The sequence below is a fragment of the Symphalangus syndactylus genome, chromosome 17, assembly GCF_028878055.3.
Source record: "Symphalangus syndactylus isolate Jambi chromosome 17, NHGRI_mSymSyn1-v2.1_pri, whole genome shotgun sequence".
Classification (NCBI taxonomy): Eukaryota; Metazoa; Chordata; class Mammalia; order Primates; family Hylobatidae; genus Symphalangus; species Symphalangus syndactylus.
Window position 1 is genome coordinate 22,283,105 of NC_072439.2, and position 21,105 is coordinate 22,304,209.

A 21,105-nucleotide genomic window follows, 5' to 3' on the forward strand; every position below is an offset into this window, starting at 1 on the left:
TGCAAACACACTTTTCCCATATAAGGTGACATTTACTCATTACAGGGATTAGGACCTGATATCTTGGGGTGGGGGCATCATTTGGCCCCTCCTTGAACCTCATTTTCTTCACCTGTAAGATGGGGCTAATAACCATCTTTGTACCATAGGTGTCTGAGGAGCAGGCCCGATTATACAGGAAAGATACCCACTGAGCACTGGGCCTTGCCCTGAATGTTCATCACACTCAGTAAAAAGAAAGAGCAGTTTACAGCAGGGCGCGGTGGCTCACACCTGTAATCCCAGCACTTTAGGAGGCCAAGGCCGGCGGATCAAAAGGTCAGGAGTTCGAGACCAGCCTGGCCAATATGGTGGAACCCTGTCTCTACTAAAAATACAAAAATTAGCTGGGCGTGGTCGCGGACGCCTGTGAGTCCTAGCTACACGGGAGGCTGAGGCAGGAGAATCCCTTGAACCCGGGAGGCGGAAGTTGCAGTGAGCCGAGATTGTGCCACTGCACTCTAGCATGAGCAACAGACCGAGACTCCATGTCAAAAAGAAAAAAAAAGAAATAGCAGTTTACAACAGTGCAAATAGATAGCCCAGCTAATAATTGTTTAATAATATGAATTAAATTGAAGAATTGGTTTATTCTTGTTAATAATTTTTTTGAGCTCTTACTACGCACCATGCTTGTTATGGGTGTTATTATTTATTTATTTATTGAGATAGGATTGCACTCTGTCTCTCAGGCGGGAGTACAGTGGCATGATCACGGCTTACTACAGCCTCAAACTCCTGGGCTCAAGCAATCTTTCTGCCTCAGCTTCCTGAGTAGCTGGGACCACAGGCTCACACTGCCATCCCTGGCTAACTATTTAATTTTTTTGTAGAAATGGGATCTCGCTATGTTGTCCAGGCTGGTCTCAGATTCCTGGGCTCAAGCAATCCTCCTGCCTTGGCCTCCTAAAGTGCTGGGATTACAGGGATGAGCCACCTCTCCCGGCCATGTTCTGGATGTTAATTCATTTGATAATCACAACAATCCTATGCAATAGATACTACGACTATTTTCCCCATTTTACAGATGAAGAAATTGTGACATAGAGAAGTCAGCCCGAGGCTAGCCATTAACATGCAGCACTAACTTGCATTGCTTGCAAATGAAACCAAATGTTGCTCTTTCCCTGAGGTCTCACTGCCTACTGGAAGACATCCTTGATCCCCTAGGCTGGGTTAGGTGCCTCCTCTGAACCCCTCAGCTCCCTATGCTTCCCCATCTCTGCCCTGACCCCTCTGCCTATGCCAGAAGTCTTGGATTTGTGAGTCTGGCCTTCATGGGAGAGGTCTGGCCTAGAGATGTGGGAATCATCATTGTAGAGATGGCATTTATTTTGTTAATTACATTTCTTCGTTTCTTACGTGTATCAGTTAGCTTTTGCTGGGTTACAGATCACTCCAAAACGTTGTGGCTTAAAACAATTATTCATTTAGTTTGCAATTTTGTGACTGCAGTTTAGGCTGGACTTGGCTGGGCGGTTCTTCTGCTATCCTCTGGGCTTACTCATGTATAATATCTGTAGTCGCCTGGTGGGTCAGCTGAAGGCTGCCTGGTCTAGGGTGGCCTGAGCTGGAAGAGTTATCTATGTTCCATGGGGTCACTCATCTTCTAGGGAACTAGCCCAGGCTTGTTCTCCTGGTGGCTGGGCAGGATTCTGTGTATGTGAGAGAGAGAGAGAAGGAAAGAGAAGCTGTAAGGTCTCTTGAGGTCTAGGCTTACACCTGTTACAACATTGCTTCTTCTGTGTTTCATTGACCTAAATATAGTCTTACGGCCAACCCAGATTCATAGGGAGGGGGAAATAAACTCTATTTCTTTTTTTTTTTTTTTTGAGACGGAGTCTCGCTCTATTGCCCAGGCTGGAGTGCAGTGGCGCAATCTCGGCTCACTGCAAGCTCCGCCTCCCGGGTTCACGCCATTCTCCTGCCTCAGCCTCTCCGAGTAGCTGAGACTACAGGTGCCCGCCACCACGCCCGGCTAATTTTTTGTATTTTTTAGTAGAGACGGGGTTTCACCATGGTCTCGATCTCCTAGCCTTGTGATCCGCCCGCCTCGGCCTCCCAAAGTGCTGGGATTACAAGCGTGAGCCACCGCGCCCGGCCTAAACTCTGTTTCTTAATGGGAGTCTGTAAAGTCACTCTGCATGGATACAGAGGGTTCAAGGAGTGTGGCCATTTTTGCGATCCATCCCAGCACCATAACCTGGCCCCTTTCTGTGCACAGGTAAACTCCTCCCTGCTGACCTCAGACTGCAGCGAGCGCTGTTCCTGTTCCTTAAGCTCCAGCCTGACATGCCAGGCAGCTGGCTGCCCACCAGGCCGTGTATGTGAGGTCAAGGCTGAAGCCCGGAACTGCTGGGCCACCCGTGGTCTCTGTGTCCTGTCTGTGGGTGCCAACCTCACCACCTTTGATGGGGCCCGTGGTGCCACCACCTCTCCTGGTGTCTATGAGCTCTCTTCCCGCTGCCCAGGACTACAGAATACCATCCCCTGGTACCGTGTAGTTGCTGAAGTCCAGATCTGCCGTGGCAAAACTGAGGCTGCAGGCCAGGTCCACATCTTCTTCCAGGATGGGATGGTGACGTTGACTCCAAACAAGGGTGTGTGGGTAAGTTTGTGAGTAGGGGGGAGGGAATGTCTCCCCTGGGCTTTTGCTCTTCTGATTACAGTGTCCCCACATTCCTGGCTTCCTTCTGTCTTGCGATCTGTTTTCTTTATCCAGATCTCTGCGGTTTAGTCTCTGGATTTGCATTTATCTCAATATTTCAAACTTGATCCCTCTGTTCTGGCTGAGTTCTAGAGGAGCAAAAACATACTCAAGTAACTTAATAGTTTTGACATTAGTATGAGTCGAGACTTTATGGGTTACAAGTGACTTAAAGCCAAATTCAAACTGCCTTAAGCAAAATTGAATTTATTAGTCCATGTAGCTAGAAAATCCCAGGATAGAGCCTCAGAAATGGCTGGATCTAGGCGCCCTGGCAGTATCATCAGAAATTTGTACTTCCATCTTTGAGACTTGCTGTTTGCCAAATCAGCTTTATTCTCAAACAGGCTTTCCACTTACAGGGGTAAGGCGACCCCCGCCCAGCTGTCCAGGCCTACACCCCACCAGCTTAGCTACCTTAACAGAAAATGGTTCAATAAAAGACCCAGGATTATATCTCACTGGGCCAGTTTGGGTCACATGCCCATCCCTGGAGCCAATCATTTGACTTTAGGGAGGAAGTTCTGTGATTGGTCAAGGCTGGGGGTGGGGGTCACATCATGTGTCAGGGTTTCCCATAACCACCCCCAGGTTCAGTGATTCACTAGGACTCACAGGACTCAGCATATAGTTGTACTCAGGGCTAAGATGTATCATAGGGAAAAGATACGAAGTGAAATTGACACAGGGAAAAGGTGCATTACACAAAGTCCAGGGGAAATTGGGTGCAAGCTTCCGAGACTCCTTTCTAGGTAGAGTCACACAGGATGTGCTTAATTCCTCCAGCAACAAAGTTGTGATGAAACATGAAATGTCATCTGCCAGGGAAGTTCATTAGAGTCTCAGTGCCTGGGGTTTTGGTATCCACCTACCAAAATTCCAGACTCCTAGAAGGAAACTCCCAGAAGATGCTCAGCATCTTTGTTCATCACTGGACTATAAGCCACAGGTAGGCAGGAATCCTGTCCATCTTGGTCACCAGTTTGTTCCCAGTACCCAGATCAGGGCGTGGCACCTAGAGGGTACTCAGTAAAAGGTTGGTTTTGTGAATAAACTCAGCCCTGCTCCTTTTGTGCCAGGCCACGTGCTGGGTAACAGAGATGACTCGGACTCAGTCGTTATACTTGGAAAGCTTGCACACTACTGAGACTTTCCATCCACTAGTCTTCATCTGTCCTTCACTACACCCATCCTCCCTTTCCCCCTCCTTCCTTCCAGCATCTATTCTACCCCGCTTTCTCTTTTTCCTATTTCCTTCCTTCTAGTCTTCTTCCCTTCTTTCTTCCATCCACCCACCCATCCATCCATCCATCCACCCACCAATCCATCCGTCCATCCATCCACCCACCCATCTGTCTTTTCAGATCTATGTACCTATCTCTCCAGTCATCTGGCAGAGGAAAACTCAGATACAAAAGCATTTAGAGGGCTGGGCATGGTGGCTCATGTCTGTAATCCCAGCTCTTTGGGAGGCCGAGGCAGGCAGATCACTTGAAGTCAGGAGTTAGAGACCAACCTGGCCAACATGGCAAAACCCTGTCACTACTAAAAATACAAAAATTAGCCGAGCATGGCGGCACATGCCTGTAGTCCCAGCTAAGGCAGGAGAATCACTTGAACCCGGGAGGCAGAGGTTGCAGTGAACTGAGATTGCGCTATTGCACTCCAGCCTGGGCGACAGAGCAAGACTCTATCTCAAAAAAAAAACAAAAAACCAAAACCAAAACCAAAAAACAAAACAACAACAACAACAAAAAAAAGACAGAAGTCTTTTAAGGAAGTTTCTCTAGGGAATCTAACTTTAGAAAGGTTAATTCACCAACTAACATAGACAACAGTTACGTAAAGGAAAAAACTCACAAAATTACTGGATCTGCAGCCTATGATGAAGAAAAAGTAATTTTCTCACATGATTATTATATTTGCTAAAGTCATTACTTATCTTCAGACATCAGCATTGCAAAAATAAAGGATAACGTTGTTTTGGTTAGGGAACCAATAACTTACAGGATGTGCTCAAAGTTTGTTTTATTTTGCAAACCAGAACCAGGCTGAGGTAGGCAAATCACCTGAATCCAGGAGTTCAAGACCAGCCTAGACAACATAGTGAGACCCCATCTTTACAAAAAAATACAAAAATTAGCCGGGTGTGGTGGCACACACCTGTAGTCCTGTAGTCTCAGCTACTCAGAAGGCTGAGGTGGGAGGATTGATTGAGTTTAGGAGGTCAGGGCTGCAGTGAGCTGTGATTGCACCACTGCACTCCAGCTGGGATGACAAAGCAAAACCCTATCTTAAAAAAAAAAAAAAAGAAAAGAAAAAACTAGAACCATAAGGGTGACCCTGGGGTTTGATTGTCTGTCTGTTTGTTTGCTTATCTGTCTGGTATAAAGTGCTTCCCCCACCGACTTTGGGGTGTTGTGTAGATCCCTGGGTCCATCTCTCCATCCCTCCACTCTCCATCCTTTTATCCATCTATCCAAATCTCCAGCTATCTTCTCATGTATCCATTGCTCCAAATAGTGCAAACGTCCAGGTCTTCATCTCTTTCAGCACCTGCCTCTTTGATTTAGCTCCATGAACTTATCTTGTTTGGGGTCTCCATCCTCCATCCTGGTAACACCCAGCTATTCTATGGCTGTGGCCTCACCTCTGTGTTTGCTGGGCATCCCCCACCAGGTGAATGGTCTCCAAGTGGATCTCCCAGCTGAGAAGTTAGCATCTGTATCTGTGAGTCGTACACCTGATGGCTCCCTGCTGGTCCACCAGAAGGCAGGGGTCCAGGTGTGGCTTGGAGCCAATGGGAAGGTGGCTGTGATTGTCAGCGATGACCATGCTGGGAAACTGTGTGGGGCCTGTGGAAACTTTGACGGGGACCAGACCAATGATTGGCATGACTCCCAGGAGAAGCCAACGATGGAGAAATGGAGAGCGCAGGACTTCTCCCCATGGTGAGGGATGTAGTATGGAAACCAGGCTTCTTGGGGCAAAGGCACCTGGATCCTCATGGGATGAGGGCAGTCAGGGTGGGTGTTTAGTCTGGAAGCGGAGGTGCTAAATGTCTGTCTCTTGCAGTTATGGCTGATCAGTCATCCACCAGGAATGAAGACTTCCTGAAGAAGACCTGATCCCTCTGGAGGTTGCAGTGGCTGAAGGATGCATCATGTGCTCCTACCCTGCTCTACCGCTTTTCTGGGTCACAGAGGCCACATGTGACAGCATTGAATAAATATCTTAAGCTAAGCTGCATGTCATTGTGTCTGTCTCATGGCTTCTCATCCCTGACTTTCTTCCTGCACAGCAGGTATCAGGTGCCTGGGGAATCTGGCACGTGATGAATATTTATTGGGTGCTGGGAGGATGGATGGATGATTGCATGGGTGGATGAAGAGATGGATGGGTGAATTGAGAAAATGGTGTGTGGGGAACTAGGAACATGAGGCAATAGGTGATTAGAAGAGTGGATGGATGAGAAGATAAATGGCCAGGCACAGTGGCTCACGCTTGTAATCCCAGCACTTTGGGAGGCTGGGGCAGGAGGATTGCTTGAGCCTAGGGGTTTGAGATCAGCCTGGGCAACATAGTGAGACCCATCTCTACAAAAAATATAAAAATTAGCTGGGCGTGGTGGCACGTGCCTGTATTCTCAGCTACTTGGGAGGCTGAGGTGGAAGGATCACTGGAGCCTGAGAGGTGGAGGCTGCAGTTAGCCATGATCATTCCACTGCACTTCAGCCTGGTCAACAGAGTGAGACCCTATCTCAATAAAAAGAGAAGAAAATGATTGGATGGAGGGAAGGAGTGGAAAATGGAGAGAGATCAATAGATTCTGGCTTTATCATGTATAACCCTAGCAAGTTACTTAATTTCTCTCTGGATCAGTTTTCTCATCTTTAAAGTAGAGTTAATGATAAAGTACTAACGATAGTATTTATAGAGCTGGAGTGAAGATTTAATGTGTTAATGCAACCAACAAGTAAAACACTGAAGTCTTGGTTTCCTTTCAAATCTGTCCCCTTCCCATGAGGGTTTTCCCTACCTCCTTAAATAGCACAATTACCACCCAGTAAGTTCAGCAGCAAGAAAATAGGGGAATTATTCTTTTTTTTTTTTTTTTTTTTTGAGATGGAGTCTCGCTCTGTCGCCAGGCTGGAGTGCAGCGGCACAATCCCGGCTCACTGCAACCTCTGCCTCCCGGGTTCAAGCGATTCTCCTGCCTCAGCCTCCCAAATACCTGGGATTACAGACGTGCACCATCATGCCCAGCTAATTTTGTATTTTTTTTTTTTTTTTTTTTTTTTTGAGATGCAGTCTCGCTCTGTCGCCCAGGCTGGAGTGCAGTGGCGCAATCTCGGCTCACTGCAAGCTCCGCCTCCCGGGTTCATGCCATTCTCCTGCCTCAGCCTCTCCGAGTAGCTGGGACTACAGGCGCCCGCCACCACGCCCAGCTAATTTTTTGTATTTTTTAGTACAGACGGGGTTTCACCGTGGTCTCAATCTCCTGACCTCGTGATCCGCCCGCCTCGGCCTCCCAAAGTGCTGGGATTACAAGCGTGAGCCACCGCGCCCGGCCCTAATTTTGTATTTTTAATAGAGACGGGGTTTCACCGTGTTGGCCAGGCTGGTCTTGAACTTCTGACCTCAAGTGATCCACCCGCCTCAGCCTCCCAAAGTGCCGGGATTACAGGTGTGAGCAGCCCCCCGCTCGGCTACATTTATCTTTTGATCCAGTGATCTCACCACTAGGAATCCAACTTAAAGATACATTGGCAATAAAAGGATGTAAGATGAGGCAGGAGAATAGAGTCTAGAGGCAGGAAACCTAAGGCTGATTTGCACTGACTTCCTAGAACGGAATCAAAAGGAAAATCCCAACTTTCCACACCCAAATAACAAAAGGATCAGAAGCTACTCCCTTTGCAACCCCCAACACCGGCGGGATTCCCCTCCCCTCCCTGTGTGGCTGATGAAAGATGGAAAGTGCCTCTGATTGGTAGTCTCCCACAACCAGTCAGACTGGTCATGGGCCTAGTCTTCATTTGCATAGGGATGTTAACTCTGTAACTTCACTTCAGCCTCTGATTGGTCCCCTCCCAGGACCCATCAGATGTTTGCACAGAGTGTAACTTTGTACCTTCACTTCAGCCTCTGATTGGTTGCTTCCCAGTCTGTGGAGTGTGTCTGTCTGTTCAGCCTGCTCCCACCCTGTGGAGTGTACTTTTTATTTCAATAAATGTATGCTTTCTTTGCTTCATTCTTTTGTTGGTTGCTTCGTTGGTGCGTTTTGTCCAATTCTTTGTTCAAAACGCCCAGAACCTGGACACCTTCCACAGGTAACGAGCCCAGGTTGCTCACTGCAACACTGTTTGTAAGGAAAAAAGACTAGAAACAACTAAGTCAATTTGCTGTTGGTAGACTGGTTGACTAAACGACGTTTCATCTACACAGCAGACTACTATCCAGATAAAGGAAATATAAGAAAGATCTCTATAAACTCTTCTGGGGTGATCTTCATAATATATTATGAAGTGAAAGAAGCAAGGTTAGAACAGTGTACACATGAAAAGACCCCTAAGAGTAGAGCCAAAAGGGGGATTTGGGGGTACTGGTCATGTTCTCTTTATTGACCTGAGTGGCAGTTATGTGGTTTCTTCCCTTTTTGATACTTCATAAAACCATAGTTACGTGTACTTTTCTCTTAGCATGTTGTACTCCCCCCAGAAAAGATCTAAAGTAAATAAATTATAGCCTGGCATTTCTCATGCCTGTCTGTATTCCCAGTGCTTTGGGAGGCCAGGTTGCATTGCTTGAGGCCAGGAGTTCAAGACCAGCCTAGGCAACATAGTGAGACCCTGTCTCTGTGTAACAAATAAATAAATTATAATCTCTGAAGACTCTTGGCTAAAAAGCTTACATGTATGTGTGCATGCAAGAGAGAGAACACACACCAAATGAAGGGACTTTGTTTTGATCCTGATTTAAACAAGCAGTAATTATTTATTTATTTATTTATTTGTGAGATGGAGTCTCACTCTGTCACCCAGGCTAGAGTGCAATGGTGTGATCTCGGCTCACTGCAAACTCTGCCTCCCAGGTTAAAATGATTCTCATGCCCCAACCTCCAGAGTAGCTGGGACTATAGGTGTGAGCCACCACACCTGGTTAATTTTTGTATTTTTAGTAGAGATGGGGTTTCACCATGTTGACCAGCCTGGTCTCGAACTCCTGATCTCAAGTGATCTACCTGCCTTGGCCTCCCAAAGTGCTGGGATTATAGGCATGAGAGCCACCATGCCTAGCCAGCAGTAATTTTTTAAATCATTTTTTCTTTTTTTTTTTTTTGAGATGGAATTTTGCTCTTTTTGCACAGGCTGGAGTGCAATGGTGCGATCTTGGCTCACTGCAACCTCTGCCTCCCAGTTTCAAGCGATTCTGCTGCCTCAGCCTCCCGAGTAGCTGGGATTACAGATGCCTGCCACGACGCCCAGCTTATTTTTGTATTTTTAGTAGAGACGGGATTTAACCACGTTGGCCCAGCTGGTCTCGAACTCCTGACCTCAGGTGATCCATTCCCCCATCAGCCTCCCAGAGTGCTGGGATTACAGGTTTAAGCCACCGTGCCCAGCCTAAATCACATACTTTAAACCATTGAGGGAATATGGATATAGACTGGCTACTAGATTATAAAAAGGACTTCTTGTTAATTTTGTTAGGTGTGATAATGGAAGAAAACGTTCTCTTCTTTTTCTTAAGAGATGCGTACTTAAGTACCTGGAAGTGAAATGGCATATTATCGAGGTTTGCTCTAAAATACTCCAGAAAAAAATAAAAAGATGGGGCAAAAGATAAAACAAGGCTGTTTTACATGTTAATAGTTGTTGAGGCCAGGTGGCAAATAAATGGGGACTTCTCATATTCTCTACTTTTTGTGAAAAGTTTAAAATTTTGTTATATACGTTAAAAAGAAAATTCATCAAGTCATCAAGGTCCTAGTCATAACAGCCTCTGCAAAGTTTTGCACACTTGGTTCTAATTTGATTTTTCGCTGACAGGTGTACTCAATGCTAGCTAGCTCTTATGACCCTGCTGTGGACATTCCTTCATTCATTCAATACATGTGTTTTTGCCAGGCACGATGGCCCACACCATAATCCCAGCACTTTGGGAGGATGAGGTGGGAGGATCGCTTGAGTCCGGGAGTTTGAGACCAGCCTGGACAACATCTCTACAAAATAAAAAATAAAATAAATCAATGAATAAATAAATGTGTTTGAGCACCTACTATTAAGCTTGAGATGTTTTGTGGTAGGTTGAAAAATGTCCCCACCCCCGCAAAGATATCAGATCCTAATCTCTCGAACCTGCAAATATTGCCTTATGTGGGTAAGTGGTCTTTGCAGGTGTGATTAAGTTAAGGCTCTTGGCCGGGCGCGGTGGCTCACGCTTGTAATCCCAGCACTTTGGGAGGCCGAGGCCGGTGGATCACGAGGTCAGGAGATCCAGACCACGGTGAAACCCCGTCTCTACTAAAAATACAAAAAATTAGCCGGGCGTGGTGGCGGGTGCCTGTAGTCCCAGCTACTCGGAGAGGCTGAGGCAGGAGAATGGCGTGAACCCGGAAGGCGGAGCTTGCAGTGAGCCGAGATTGCGCCACTGCACTCCAGCCTGGGCGACAGAGCAAGACTCGTTCTCCAAAAAAAAAAAAAGTTAAGGCTCTTGAGACAGGGAGATTATCCTGGATTGGATTATCTGGGTGAGCCCTAAATGTAATTACTTGTATCCTTTTTCTTTTTTTGTAGATGGAGTTTAGCTCTTGTCACCCAGGCTGGACTGCAATGGTGCGATCTCGGCTCACTGCAACCTCCACCTCCTGGGTTCAAGCGATTCTCCTGCCTCAGCCTTCTGAGTAGCTGGGATCACTTTAGGTGATCCAATCGCCTTGGCCTCCCAAAATGCTGGGATTGCAGGCGTGAGCCACTGTGACTGGCCAATTTCGTGTATCCTTGTAAGAGGGAAGCAAGCACAGAGAAGGCGAAGTGAAGATGGAGACAGAGATTGGAGTGATGCCGCCACAAACCAAGGAATGTCAGCAGTCCCTAAGAGCTGGAAAAGGAAAGAAATGGACTTTGGAAGTCCATTTCGAGCTTTTGAAGGCAGTGAGGCAGGGCCTCGCTGCCTTAACCTTGACTTTGGACTTCTTACTTCCACAACTTTGAGAGAATAAATTTCTGTTGGTTTAAGACAGCAAATTTGTGGTTTAAACTACCAAGTGCATGCAAATTACATGCATTTTTTTGTTTTGTTTTGTTTTTTTGAGATGGAGTCTTGCTCTTTCACCTAGGCTGGAGTGCAATGGCGTGATCTTCGCTCACTGCAATCTTTGCCTCCCAGGTTCAAGCGATTCTCCCGCCTCAGCCTTCTGAGTAGCTGGGATTACAGGCACCCGCCATGGTGCCTGGCTAATTTTTGTATTTTTGTAGAGATGGGGTTTCACCATGTTGGCCAGCCTGGTCTCAAACTCCTGACCTCAGGGGATCCACTCGCCTCGGCCTCCCAAAGTGCTGGAATTACAGGCATGAGCCACCGCACCCGGCCTACATGCATTTGTTAATGCATGTCTACATCAGAGTAGAAATGTCAGTTAGGCAGTTGGACATGTGAGTCTGGAGTTCAAGGAAGAAGTGTAGGCTGGAGAGACAAATGTGGGAGTTGCCAGTTTTTAATACAATGAAAAAAATGGTTGGATCATCAGAGGAGCAGTATGGATAGAAAAGAGAAGGAGGCTGAAGCATGAGCCCTGGGGCACCCTAAGGGAACAAGACCGGGAAGATGAGGGGAGCTAGTGAAGAAATAGAGAGGGTGGCTAGTGAGGTGGGAGGGCTCTAGGAAAAAGTAGGAGTCCTGAAAGCTAAGTGGAAAAAGCATATTAAGCAGGAGGCAGTGTCAAATGCCACTGATGGTCAAGGAAGATGAGGATAAGAAATTGATCACCGGCTTTAGCAATATGGAGGACCTTGGTGACCTTGAGAAAAGCTATTTTGGTGGAGCGATGGAGAAGAAAGCCTGATTGGAATGGGTCCAAGAGAAAAGATGAAGAGAAGTGAAGACAGTAAGTACAGAAAATTCTTTCAAAGAGTTTAGTTATGGAGAACCCAGAGAGGCCGGGTGTGGGGGCTCACATCTGTAATCCCAGCACTTTGGGAGGCCAAGGCAGGTGGATTACCTAAGGCCAGGAGTTCGAGACCAGCCTGGCCAACATGGTGAAACCCCGTCTCAACTAAAAATACAAAAATTAGCCGGGTGTGGTGCATGGTGGCAGGCATCTGTAATCCTAGCTACTCAGGAGGCTGAGGCAGAATTGCTCGCATCCAGGAGGTGGAGGTTGCAGTGAGCCAAGATCGTGCTACTGCACTCCAGCCTGGGTGACAGAGGGAGACTGTCTCAAAAAAAAAACAAAAACAAAAAAAAACAAAAGAAAAGAACCCAGAGAGATGGAGGTGATGGCTAGAGGAGAATGTGAAATCAAGAGAAGTTGTTCTTGTTGTTTTCCAGTGGATTTTAATGTATTTTTTTTTTTTTTTCTTGAGACAAGGTCTCATTCTGTTGTTCAGGTTGGAGTGCAGTGGTGCTATCACAGGTCACTGCAGCCTCAAACTCCTGGGCTCAAGCAGTCCTCCCGCCTCGGCCACTGGTCATCCAAAGTGCTGGGATTACAGGTGGGAGTCATCATCCCTGGCCTTGAAGGTAAATTTTTATTTTTAAAATTTTTATTTATTTATATTTTTGAGACATGATCTCACTCTGTTGCCCAGTCTGGAGTGCAGTGGTGCAATCTTGGCTCACTGCAGCCTCAACTTCCTGGGCTCAATCAATCCTCCCACCTCAGCCTCCCAAGTTGCTGGGACTACAGGTATGTGCTACAATGCCAGCTAATTTTTGTATTTTTGTAGAGACAGGGAGATTATTCCTGTCTTGCTATGTTGCCCAGGCTGGTCTTGGACTCCTGGGCTTAAGCGATCCTCCTCTCCTGGCCTCCCAAAGTGCTGGGATTACAGACATAAGCTGTCACACCTGGCCAATTTTTAAAATAAACTTTTTTAAAGAGCAACTTTGTGTTCACAACAAAAGTGAGTGGAACATATGGAGAGTTCCCCTAGATCTCCTGCCCCATACTATACACCCATGCACAGCCTCCCCGCTATCAATATCAAGCACCAGAGTGTCACCTTTGTTATCATCAATGAACCCACATTGACAGTCTTCATCACCCAAAGTCCATAGCTTACATTAGGGTTCACCCTTGGTGGTGCATATTCTGTGTCATGATATGCATGCTTTATTAGAGTGACATCCAGAATGTCTTCAATGCCCTAAAAGTTCTCTGTGTTGCACCTAATTAAATCCCTCTCCTCCCTTTTCTTTTTCTTTTTTCTTTTTTTTTTGAGATGGAGTCTCACTCTGTTGCCCAGGCTGGAGTGCAGTGGCACAATCTCGGCTCACTGCAACCTCCGCCTCCCGGGTTCAAGTGATTCTCTTGCCTCAGCCTCCCGAGTAGCTGGGACTACAGGCACATGCCACCACGCCCGGCTAATTTTCTGCATTTTTAGTGGAGACGGGGTTTCACCGTGTTAGCCGGGATGGTCTCAATCTCCTGACCTCGTGATCCACCCGCCTCAGCCTCCCAAAGGGCTGGGATTACAGGTGTGAGCCACTATGCCCAGCCCTTTCCTCCCTTTTCAAACACGCAGAAAGTTTAAAGAAATATACAGTCAGCACTCCTGGTATGGTCCGAAAGTGTCCCTCAAAATTCATGTGTTGGAAACTTAACCCCAGTGCAACAGTGTTGGGAGGTGGGGCCTAATAGGAGGTGTTTAAGTCATGAGGGCTCAGGCTGCATCCTTATGAGTGGATTAACACTGCTGTAATCCTTGGGATTGGATTTGCTCTCTTCTGATCTTCTGCCATGAGGTGACACAGCGTTCCTCCCTGCTTGCCCTTCTGCCTGCCGCCATGTAAGGACACAGCAAGAAGGGCCTCACCCAACACCAGATGCTGGTGCCTTCGTCTTAGGCTTCCCAATCTCCAGAACTGTGAGAAATAAATTTCTCTTCCTTATAAATCACCCAGTCTCAGGAATTCTGTTATGGCAGCACAAAACAAATGGAGACAACCCATCTACCCACCATGTAGAGTCTGTAATTAACATTTTGCTATACTGGTTTTATTATGTATCCATCCATTGATCCATCTCTTCCTGCAGCCTTTGATCCCTCTTTTAAAATATACATTTCATGCCAGGTGTGGTGACTCACGCCTGTAATCGCAGCACGTTGGGAGGCTGAGGCAGGCGGATCACCTGAGGCCAGGTTTTCGAGACCAGCCTGGCCAACATGGTGAAACACCATCTCTACTAAAAATACAAACATTAGCTGGGTGTGGTGGCAGGCGCCTGCAATCCTAGCTACTCAGGAGGCTGAGGCAGGAGCATCGCTTGAACCTGGGAGGCAGAGGTTGCAGTGAGCTGAAATCTCAGCATTGCACTCCTGCCTGGGCAACAAGAGTGAAATTCCATCTAAAAAAAAAAAAAATATATATATATATATATAATATATATATATGTGTGTGTGTATATATATATTTATATATGTATATGTACATTTATACATGTATATATATTTGTATATGTATATATATTTATATATATGCACACACACACACTTCAAAATAAGTTGCAGACATCATTACGCTTCCTTCTAAATACTTCAGCACGCACAGCATTAACTGGAGCTCAAGTTTGCGTACAGTTCCTTTTTGGGGGTAAAATTCACATACAGTGAAATGTACACCTCTAAAGAATAACATTTGTTGTTTTGAAATGAACCCAAACCTCTGCCAAAATACAGAACGTTATGGCTGGGAGTGGTGGCTCATGCCTATAATGTGGCACTTTGGGAGGCTGAGGCCAGGAGTTAGAGACCAGCCTGGGCAACACAGTGAGACTCCACTGCTACAAAAACATTTTAAAAATTAGCCAGGCATGGTGGCATGTGCCTGTGGTCCTAGCTACTCGGGAGGCTGAGGTAGGAGAATCACTTGAACCCAGGAGGTGGAGGTTGCAGTGAGCCGAGATCACGCCACTGCATTCCAGCCTGGGTGACAGAGTAAGACTCCGTCTCAAAAAAAGAAAAAAGAAAAGAAAAGAAAACCGATCTATCAGGTACTATGACTATTGCCTGGGTGACAAAATAGTCTGTATATCAAACCCATGACACACCACTTACCTATATAAGGGGTACGTGTGCAGATTTACCTATATAACAAACCTGCACACAGCTAGGCACTGTGATGGGTAACAGAGGGTCATCCACAGTCACACATGGGAAGCCAGCATACATGGTAACAGGTGTGGGGCAGCTGATAGGTATTGGGATAGAAGGATGTTGGTGTTCTCTTGTCATTGCTTCCATCTCCTTGGAAGCAAGGTCAACAACAAAGAGTGAGAAGGGAGGAAAGTTTTAAGGTTTGAAGAAAGAGGAGAAAGTGTAAAATAATTCTTAAAAAAAATGGGTCTGGGCTGGGTGCAGCGGTGCACATCTGTAATCCCAGCACTTTGGGAGGCCGAGGCAGACAGACTGCTTGAGCTCAGGAGTTTGAGATCAGCTGGGCAACATAGTGAGACACCCGTCTCTAGAAAGAACACAAAAATTAGCCAGGCCTGGTGGTGCGCACCTGTAGTCCTAGCTACTTGGGAAGCTGAGGCAGGAGGATTGCTTGAGCCTCGGATATCAAGGCTGCAGTGAGCTATGATCATGCTGCTGCACTCCAGCCTGGATGACAGAGCAAGACCCTGTCTCAAAAAATAAAAAAAAAGAAACTAAAAGAAATAAAATAGGTCCAATCACTTTGGAAAAAAGTGTTCCCATTTCTTCAAAAGGTAAACATGCTCAGCATATGACTCAGCCGTTTTACTCCTAGGGCTTGTCCCAAGAAAAATTAGAGTAAATCTGCACAAATATTTGTACGTGAATGTTCATGGCAGCATTATTCATAATAGCCCGAACTGGAAACAACTCAAAAGCCCATCAACAGGTGAACAGACCAGTGAAATTCCAGAGAATGAAATACTCAGGCATAAAAAAGAAATTTGCAACAATGTGGAACATTATGCTAATGAAAAAAAGGCTGCATATTGTATGATTCCATTTGTATGAAACGAGGTGTTGGCAGTTTTCTGAAATTGGATTGTGGTGATGGGTGCCCAACTGTAAATTTACCAGAATTAAATGAATAATAGAATTAAAATGGGTGAATTTTTTTTTTTTTTTTTTTTTTGAGACGGAGTCTCACTCTGTCGCCAGGCTGGAGTGCAGTGGCGCGATCTTGGCTCACTGCAACCTCTGCCTCCCGGGTTCAAACGAGTCTCCTGCCTCAGCCTCTGAGTAGCTGGGACTACAGACATGCACAATCACACCCGATAATTTTTGTATTTTTAGTAGAGACGGGGTTTCACCATGTTGGCCAGGATGGTCTCAAACTGCTGACCTCGTGATCCGCCTGCCTTGGCCTCCCAAAGTGTTGGGATTACAGGCGTGAGCCACCTCACCAAGCCAAAATGGGTGAATTTTATGGTATGTAAATTATACCTTAATAAAGTTTAAAAAAATTAATACATGTGTGTTTGTGTGGGCTGTCTTCAAATACCATAGACTGAATGGTTCCGATAACAGAGATTTATTTCTTACAGCTCTGGAAGCTGGCAAGTCCAAGATCAAGGTGCTGATTGATGTGACTCTCTGTGAGGACCCTCTTCCTGGCTTGCATCTCTCCCTGTCTCCCTCTTAAAAAGTCACTAATCCTGGCCAGGCATGGTGGCTCACACCTATAATCCCAGCACTTTGGGAGGCCAAGGTGGGTGGATCACCTGAGGTCAGGAGTTCGAGACCAGCCTGACCAACATGGAGAAGCCATGTCTCTACTAAAAATACAAAATTAGCCAGGCGTGGTGGCACAGGCCTGCAATCCCAGCTACTCCAGAGGCTGAGGCAGGAGAATCGCTTAAACCTGGGAGGTGGAGGTTGCTGTGAGACGAGATCATGTCATTGCGCTCCAGCCTGGGCAACAAGAGCAAAACTCCGTCTCAAAAATAATAATAATAATAAAGTCACTAATCCCATAATGAGGGTTCTACACTCATGACCTCCTCCAACCCTAATCCCTCCCAATGTTGTCACTTCCAAATACCATAACAACGGGGGTGAGAACTTCAACAAGTGAATGTGTGGGGAGACACGATTCAGCCCATGGCAATGTGTTATCTATACCATTAGCAGGGTGGGAAAAAATGGAGAATGAATAGACTAGGGGCAAGTGATAGGATTGCTGGCCAGCATTAAGCATTTGGGTTTGTAGTCATGAATCAAAACTGAGACCAGCCAGGGTTATTCTATATTTTTCTCCATCCACATTCAGCTGCCAGGGGTGCAGGTACAGAATAAGTGGAGGGTTGAATTCAATTCATAGTTTGGAGGTGTGCAAAGGTGTGGTGATAATGATGGTGGGGAATCTGGCTGGGTAGTGAGAGTGGTGTGGCCATGATGGGGGGAGGGATAGCAAAAAGTCAGACAGCTTAATGGATGGTTAGGGCTGAAGGCTCACTGGTGCAATCTTTAGAAGGAGTGAGCTGGAGAGATAGGAGGTGACGGGCAGAGCGTGAGATGCATGGAGCTGAGATTCTGCAGGGGCTGTGGTTATGTGGCTGTTGCCATCTAGAATGGGTCTTTCTCCCCCACCAGGCTGGGACCTCTGGGACTGTCACAGTTATGTGTTGTTGTGTGTTCCCAGCCCAAGGTCTAGGTGTGATCGTGGGAAAGAAGGGTTGGGTGGGGGACAAGAGCAGTAGGGGAGAGGAGGTCAAAGCGCCAAGAGGCCAGAGTGGTAAAAGGATCATTTCCCCGAATTTGAAAATCACCAAGAATAATGATGGGAGTGGTGTGGGTGACAGTGAGCCTGGAGCTAAATGACAAGGTGAGCAGAGGTGACTTGGGAGTCAACGGGTCTAGCAGCACAAAGGGGAGCAGGTGCTACAGTGTGACTGTGTAAGTTTCAGACCTAGGGGTTCAGGGAGGAGGCAGAGACAATGGTTTAGAAGTGCCAGTGAGTAAATGAGAAGGCCACCAATGTCCCCTTCGTGCTCATTGCTACTGGTACCGTCATTATTCTTTTGGGCACCTTTGGTTGTTTTGCTACCTGCCGAGCTTCTGCATGGATGCTAAAACTGTATGCAATGTTTCTGACTCTCATTTTTTTGGTCGAACTGGTCGCTGCCATCGTAGGATTTGTTTTCAGACATGAGATTAAGAATAGCTTTAAGAATAATTATGAGAAGGCTTTGAAGCAGTATAACTCTACAGGAGATTATAGAAGCCATGCAGTAGACAAGATCCAAAATACGTTGCATTGTTGTGGTGTCACCGATTATAGAGATTGGACAGATACTAATTATTACTCAGAAAAAGGATTTCCTAAGAGTTGCTGTAAACTTGAAGATTGTACTCCACAGAGAGATGCAGACAAAGTAAACAATGAAGGTTGTTTTATAAAGGTGATGACCATTATAGAGTCAGGAATGGGAGTCGTTGCAGGAATTTCCTTTGGAGTTGCTTGCTTCCAACTGATTGGAATCTTTCTCGCCTAGTGCCTCTCTCGTGCCATAACAAATAACCAGTATGAGATAGTGTAACCCAATGTATCTGCGGGCCTATTCCTGTCTACCTATAAGGACATTTAGAGTCCCCCCTCTGAATTAGAAAGTTGCCTGGCTGGAGAACTGACGACACTACTTACTGATAGACCAAAAAACTACACCAGTAGGTTGATTCAATCAAGATGTATGTAGACCTAAAACTACACCAATAGGCTGATTCAATCAAGATCTGTGCTCGCAATGGGCTGATTCAATCAAGATGTGTTTGCTATGTTCTAAGTCCACCTTCTGTCCCATTCATGTTAGATCGTTGAAACCCTGTATCCCTCTGAAACACTGGAAGAGCTAGTAAATTGTAAATGAAGTTAAAAAAAAAAAAAAAAAAAAAAGAAGTGCCAGTGAGGAGCAACGACGCTCTTCTCCCATCTACAGATCCAGTGGACATGAGGGCCGAGAAGGAGAAAACAGCCCTGCTTGGAAAGGGAGGTCTTCAGGGCAAAGTTCTGCTTAGAGCAAGAAGGTCACAGGAAGGTTCAGAGGGAGTTGAGGAAATGGGGAATATTGGGAAAAGCCCTCAAGGGCTTCGCTATCCCTGCCCTGCCTGCCAGTGTCTCCTCCATCCCCCTCCCACCTCTCTGCCTGGGCCTCCCCCATCGCCCTCCTACCCCTCTGCCTGTCCCAGCCCTGACTCCTCTGGGCCTACACTGTCTGGGAACCTGTCTGTCTTTCCTATTGGACTGGCAGCTCTAGGAGGATGGGACCCGGGGCTGTTTTAGCCACCATTGTGTCCCCAGCACAAGACCAGCAGGCACCTCCACCACTAATTACTCACCAATAGCGCCAATTTCAGGTCTTCAGAGCAAGCTGGCAGGCAAAGTATCTCGGAAGCAGGAGATGGTGCCAGGATTCCAAGAAATAGGGCTGGAATCCCCTAAATCTGCACTGCACTCTGAGTACTTTTGTCCTTTAGAAAAAAAAGTATTAATTAGAAGGCAAATAGTAAAATCCATGTGAAATAGGTAACATTATCTGGAATTGGACCCACTGGAATCATTGCACATCTAGAAATCCAGAATAGACTCAACTATTTCATCTCATAGTTTTTAAAAAGGTTTTTTGTTTGTGTTTTGTTTTTGTTTTGAGACAGAGGTGTCACTCTGTGACCCAGGCTGGGGTGTAGTGGTGCAGTCATGGCTCATTTCAGCCTCGACCTACTGGGCTCAAAGGATCCTCCTGCCTCAGCCTCTTGAGTAGCTGGGACTACAGGTGCAAGCAACCATGCCCAGCTAATTTTTTATTTTTTGTAAAAATAAGGTCTCACTCTGTAGCCCAGGCTGGCCTTAAGCTCTTAGGCTCAAGCGATCCTCCTGCCTCGGCCTCCCAAAGTGCCTGGATTACAGGCGTGAGCCACTGCCCCGACCAGTTCTGAAAAGTTTAAGCAGATTTTCCATCATAATATCTAAACAATTTTTCAGGAATGTTTCTGTGCGAATTGGTGGCATTCCACAGCTGGAACACTGTACACAGAGAACTCACAACAGTATGAGGCCATCCATTCATTCAACAAACATTTACTGGGCACCCAGAGGCCTGTCGTAGGCCTAGAGTGATACAGCAGTGAATGGAACAGAGTCAACATCTAGGCTCTGGACTGGTAGGTTCTTCTGGAGTTTTTCAGTAACTTCTCATAACAGCAGTTGTCTTGCTTTGCAGAATGAATATAGGGATGGATATTGATATTATACAACTACAAAGCACAAAATTCTTAATACTTAAGCAGAATCTGTTGACCCCTGACGCCGCTCTCTGCTCCCACTCTGATCTTGTCCATCCTTGTCTTCTTCTGATTCACGGCAGCAGCCAGTCCTTGGTTTTCCTGCTTCCACCCTCACACCTGCAGTCTGCTTCCCACATGCAGTCAGAGGGACCTGCGTCAGATCACATTTCTTCTCTGCTTGGAACCCTTCCATGGTTCCATCTTACTGCCTAAGTCCTCACTATGTCCCACAAAGCTCCGCACAATATGCCCTTGTTAGCTACCCGCCCTTATCTCCTCTTACTCTCCACTTTGCTCACTTTGCCCCACCCACCCTCCTCACTGTCTCTCCAACTTCCCATATCTTTCCTTCCTCAGGGCCTCTGCATCTGCAGATCTCTTCCCTGCCTGGAACTCTCTTCCTCTAGATAGGTGCATGCCTCACTCCTCACTTCCTTCAGCTCTTTAGCTCAAAAGTCTCCTGATGCATTCCTTGACCACCATGCCAAAAAAACAAAAATCATTTGCCCTCCAAAATCTCTATCCCCTTTCCCTGCTGTTATTTTCTCCAAAGCACTTATCGCCTTCTAACATTCAACATGTTTGGTGTCTATTTCCTCCACTAAAAAGATGAACTCCAGGAGAGTGGAGATTTTTGTCTTGTACACCGCTGTATTCCCAGCTCCTAGAACAGCGCCTGGTACACACGAGGTGAACTGTAAATGTTTTATAGGTGTATGAATGGAAGCCCAGAGTCGGTCACTGTTCTTGGGGCTGGAAATGTATCGGGGAAGCCTTTTTGGGTGTACAGGGGCCAGAGGGATTTAGCTAGGAATACAAAAGAGGGCACAGCCCGTGCGAAGGCCTCGCTATGAGCCCTGATTATTGGAGTGCTCGCAT

At 46.4% G+C, this 21,105-nt stretch overlaps 2 protein-coding genes and 1 long non-coding RNA gene across 3 annotated transcripts in view; 2 read left to right on the top strand and 1 right to left on the bottom strand.

Annotated features, from left to right (window-relative positions):
• FCGBP (Fc gamma binding protein) overlaps window positions 1-5,989 on the top strand; it is a 90,697-nt gene extending 84,708 nt beyond the window's left edge. Inside the window, exons 35-37 of the mRNA XM_055249854.2 lie at window positions 2,264-2,647; window positions 5,426-5,697; window positions 5,822-5,989. Of these exons, the coding sequence (XP_055105829.1) occupies window positions 2,264-2,647; window positions 5,426-5,697; window positions 5,822-5,831 (666 nt within the window). The 3' untranslated portion in view covers window positions 5,832-5,989. The remainder of the gene's footprint in view (window positions 1-2,263; window positions 2,648-5,425; window positions 5,698-5,821) is intronic.
• LOC134733029 (uncharacterized) lies at window positions 1,512-20,398 on the bottom strand. The gene is made up of 4 exons (XR_010116591.1): window positions 20,222-20,398; window positions 19,282-19,413; window positions 2,284-2,835; window positions 1,512-1,694 (listed from the first exon to the last, which is right to left on the bottom strand). It is a non-coding gene; the product is annotated as an uncharacterized lncRNA (long non-coding RNA).
• On the top strand, window positions 17,911-18,795 carry LOC129466397 (tetraspanin-6-like). Its single transcript, XM_055249872.2, has 2 exons — window positions 17,911-18,333; window positions 18,403-18,795. The coding sequence occupies exons 1-2, from the start codon at window positions 18,012-18,014 to the stop codon at window positions 18,438-18,440; spliced, it is 360 nt and encodes a 119-aa protein (XP_055105847.1). The 5' UTR covers window positions 17,911-18,011; the 3' UTR covers window positions 18,441-18,795.
• Window positions 20,399-21,105: the final 707 nt, after the last annotated feature.

Bases quoted from the DNA above. Each gene is read 5' to 3' on its own strand.
- LOC129466397 (XM_055249872.2), top strand. From the start codon at position 18,012: ATGCTAAAACTGTATGCAATGTTTCTGACTCTCATTTTTTTGGTCGAA. The intron at 18,334-18,402 runs GTTGTTTTATAA...TTTCCTTTGGAG, and splicing joins AGACAAAGTAAACAATGAAG to TTGCTTGCTTCCAACTGATT.